A 3,688-nucleotide genomic window follows, 5' to 3' on the forward strand; every position below is an offset into this window, starting at 1 on the left:
GCATTTACTTCACCCAGGAGATCATTAAAAATGCAGATTCTCAGATCCCTGTGTTACTGAGTAAGACTTTTAGAATGGTGCTCAGGAATCTATGTTTTAAGCTTTCCATGGAACACCTGTGAGAGTTACAAGTGAAAACCATATGTTAAACTTTCTATATGAATAAAAGAAGCCAGTCATCTGGATTTGCTATGATCTATGTTGGTAAGCAGCATTTAGTGAACTTAACTCCATGTACCAATAACCTTCTTTCTAGCCACAAAGATAAAATGGACAGAGATCTTAAAAATTCAATGCATAAGATAATGGTAAATGAAATATGATAAGACACAATATGTGTAATTATCAAAGAAGTGATATGCTATGAGATATGAAATTAAGAAGAAAAGATAATTGCATACTACAATTTTCTCAGCGGAACATATAATTTGAGGATAAATTCCTCAAGCTATAGACAGATTTTTGGGGGGGCTAAGTCAATGGGAAGGATTCCAGATGAAAGAATTATGGTGAAAACAACATATTACTGGCAAGGCCAGGAATAAGTTCAGCATCACTGGAGTGTAGAGTGCTTTGCAGGAGAAAAAAACCAAAACCAAACACACACACACACGCACACACACACAAGAACTCTTTCCCATCTTGCAAGACAGTGGGTGAAAAAGTTGAGAAGACAGATACTAAAGAGAAGAAACCCGAAGCCAAGAAGGCTGATGCTGGTGGCAAGGTGAAAAAGGGTAAACTCAAGGCTAAAAAACCCAAGAAGGGAAAGCCCCATTGCAGCCACAATCCTGTCCTTGTCAGAGGAATTGGCAGATATTCCGGATCTGCCATGTATTCCAGAAAGGCCATGTGCAAGAGGAAGTACTCAGCCGCTGAATCCAAGAGTGAAAAGAAAAAGAAGGAGAAGGTTCTTGCAACTGTTACAAAACCAGTTGGTGGTGACAAGAACAGTGGTATCTGGGTGGTTAAACTTCACAAAATGCCTATATATTATCCTACTGAAGATGTGCCTCAAAAGCTGTTGAGCCACAGCAAAATACCCTTCAGTCAGCACGTGAGAAAACTGTGAGCCAGCATCACCCCCTGAACCATTCTGATCATCCTCACTGGACACCACAGGGGCAAGAGGGTAGTTTTCCTGAAGCAGCTGGCTGGTGGTTTGCTACTTGTGACTGGACCTCTGGTCCTCAATCGAGTTCCTCTACAAAGAATACACCAAAAATTTATCATTGCCACCTCAATCAAAATTGATATCAGCAATGTAAAAACCCCTAAACATCTTACTGAATCTTACTTCAAGAAGAAGAAACTGTGGAAGCCCAGACACCAGGAAGGTGAGATCTTCAACATAGAAAAAGAGAAATATGAGATTACAGAGCAGCGCAAAATTAATCAGAAAGCTGTAGACACACAGATTTTACCAAAAATCAAAGCTATTCCTCAACTCCAGGGCTACCTGCGATCTGTGTTTGCCCTGACAAATGGAATTTATCCTCACAAATTGGTGTTCTAAATGTCTTAAGAAGAACCTAATTAAATATCTGACAAAAAAAGATAAGAAAAAACACAGGAAAGGAGCTTGGGATGAACTAAAAATGGCTTTTGATGACAAGCAAAATTCAAATGATGTTTTTAGCAGTAAGGAATGTATAGTGGGAGAATGGAATAGTGAAAGTGCACACACATTAGAACATCATGGTTAAAAGCATGGTTCAGATAGTTCTGCCTCAATCTGAACCCTGAATTACTATTAACTACCTGTTAATTTTAACATAAATGTAACTATTCTGTGTCAAATGTAGAGTGGGAATACATTTGCATATATAGGTTGTTGCTCAGTTGCAGTTATTATAATCCACTCTGAATAGTTTAAGCATGAAGAGAGTTATGCAGAATGTTAAATGACCTTTGGAAGCACTGGAAGAAGAAAACAGTCTTTATAATAAATGTTTTAAAATGCTGCCCAAAGCTACATTGCAGAACTGGACCACCATGGAAAGAAATGTTTGCTCCTGCCATGATTAGGAAGCTACTGCCGTATTGAGAAGTCATCACTACATCTCTCAGGTCCAGCGTCACAAAATATCTGCCATACCGTACAACAGAAAAATGGGGACTTCGAGTTCTGTATGTCTCTTGACTTCATTCAGTTTTGATTCAAGTTTTGCATGAACACATGGGAACAATGCACAAAGTGACACCTGCAACCTGGGCTGGAATAGTCTGGGTAATGTGGCATTTAGCTTGCCTACCTCAGCCCAGGAAGGCACGGTGGGAAAAAGTTAGAATAAACTTTGAAGGAACCAATCTACATTATTATCTTCTAATTCCCAGAATTACTGTGAGGATTAGATTAAATTCTCTGTATCAAGCTTTCAGGATGACACAGAATATGCAGGATATAATAGATGCTCAGGAAGTGGTAGCTTGTACAAGATTTTAGGATCACAGTTTTGAATAAAAAGAAAAAAAAACGGAGCCATTTAGAAGACAATTTCTGCAATTTAGAGTAGAAATAATGACACAGAATGGAAATGAAGGTTGTACATATGAACAAATGAATAAATACTCATGCTATTTCAAAGGCATCATGGACTGGACTCCATGACAGAATGTAACTGGTAGTTGCAAAGTTGATTGTTCAGATTGCTAGTGATTTTCAGTATGAGGCTACTTGTTTTATTTCAAGATGGATGCTGGAAAGGGAACCAAATCAGTTTCAAATGCCACAATTGATTGTCCATAGCCATTTTGTGTTCTTAGAACTAAAAATTGTTGGGACAGACATCTGAAGAGTTGGTATCAATTTGGCATTCTCTCTGAAACAGTAAATCTCAATAAATATGTCCTAGATGGGTCTTTTGTAACCTAAATGGGTCCTAGATGGGTTGTTTGAACACCTAAATAGTGCTTACTGTAATAAGAAATGAAATCAATACACTTTTTAAATTGTATAAGCTCAAAATATCTCCATTTTAAGGTAGAATAAGTTATTAGTAGAAGTGCTTTAGACCTATTTTCTGCAAGGGATTTATTTCCCTGAAACATGACTACTAGCGAGACCAAAAAATGTGTTAAGTCCAAATGCTCAGTAGGACATCCAACTTAACCATGTCATAAAATCTTTCAGGAAGCGAGCAATAGAGTTCTCAGTGTTTTCTTACAGTTTACAAGGGAGAAACAATCATTCACTTAGCACCTTGTTCATGTACTTAGTACATGAATAATGCTAGTTATTCTCTGATCGCTAGTCAGAGTCTTTGGCTCTCAATCTTCTGCTGACTTCTATTTAGAGCTTTTTCTTTTTTCCTTTCTTCCATTCACGTACAAACAATGCAGGCTAGTTACCTTAACTAATGTCTTTTACTGATCACTGATTTCTGTCTGCCTCAAGGATTGCTTAGTTAGTGCAAAGTACACTTAGTGCATCTGGTTACCCTGATGCATCCTCTGAAGAATGCTGATTCCTCAGGTGTGTCTTCAAGACTTTTATTTGAGATGGTTCTAACCTCTGAACTCCCAAGTATGTGGGCCAGGTTAGAGGGGCATTACATCTTTTCTCTTAAGAGCATTCGTTTTAGAAGCAATGAGAAGTAAATTCTCCATTTCTATACATGTTTTCCTCTTCTACATAGAAAAATATATAGTCAGAATTAGCTTAATGATGAAAATTTTAGATGTTACG

The 3,688-nt window shown here is 37.7% G+C and overlaps 1 protein-coding gene across 1 annotated transcript; it reads left to right on the forward strand.

Annotated features, from left to right (window-relative positions):
• Positions 1 to 602: 602 nt before the first annotated feature.
• On the forward strand, positions 603 to 1,522 carry LOC129492105 (large ribosomal subunit protein eL6-like). Its single transcript, XM_063611026.1, has one exon. It carries the CDS (start codon positions 833 to 835, stop codon positions 1,070 to 1,072), a length of 240 nt encoding a protein of 79 aa, XP_063467096.1. The 5' UTR covers positions 603 to 832; the 3' UTR covers positions 1,073 to 1,522.
• Positions 1,523 to 3,688: the final 2,166 nt, after the last annotated feature.

This window comes from Symphalangus syndactylus, chromosome 10 (assembly GCF_028878055.3).
Source record: "Symphalangus syndactylus isolate Jambi chromosome 10, NHGRI_mSymSyn1-v2.1_pri, whole genome shotgun sequence".
NCBI lineage: Eukaryota > Metazoa > Chordata > Mammalia > Primates > Hylobatidae > Symphalangus > Symphalangus syndactylus.

Coding starts and splice junctions, on each gene's coding strand:
- LOC129492105 (XM_063611026.1), top strand. CDS start 833: ATGTATTCCAGAAAGGCCATGTGCAAGAGGAAGTACTCAGCCGCTGAA.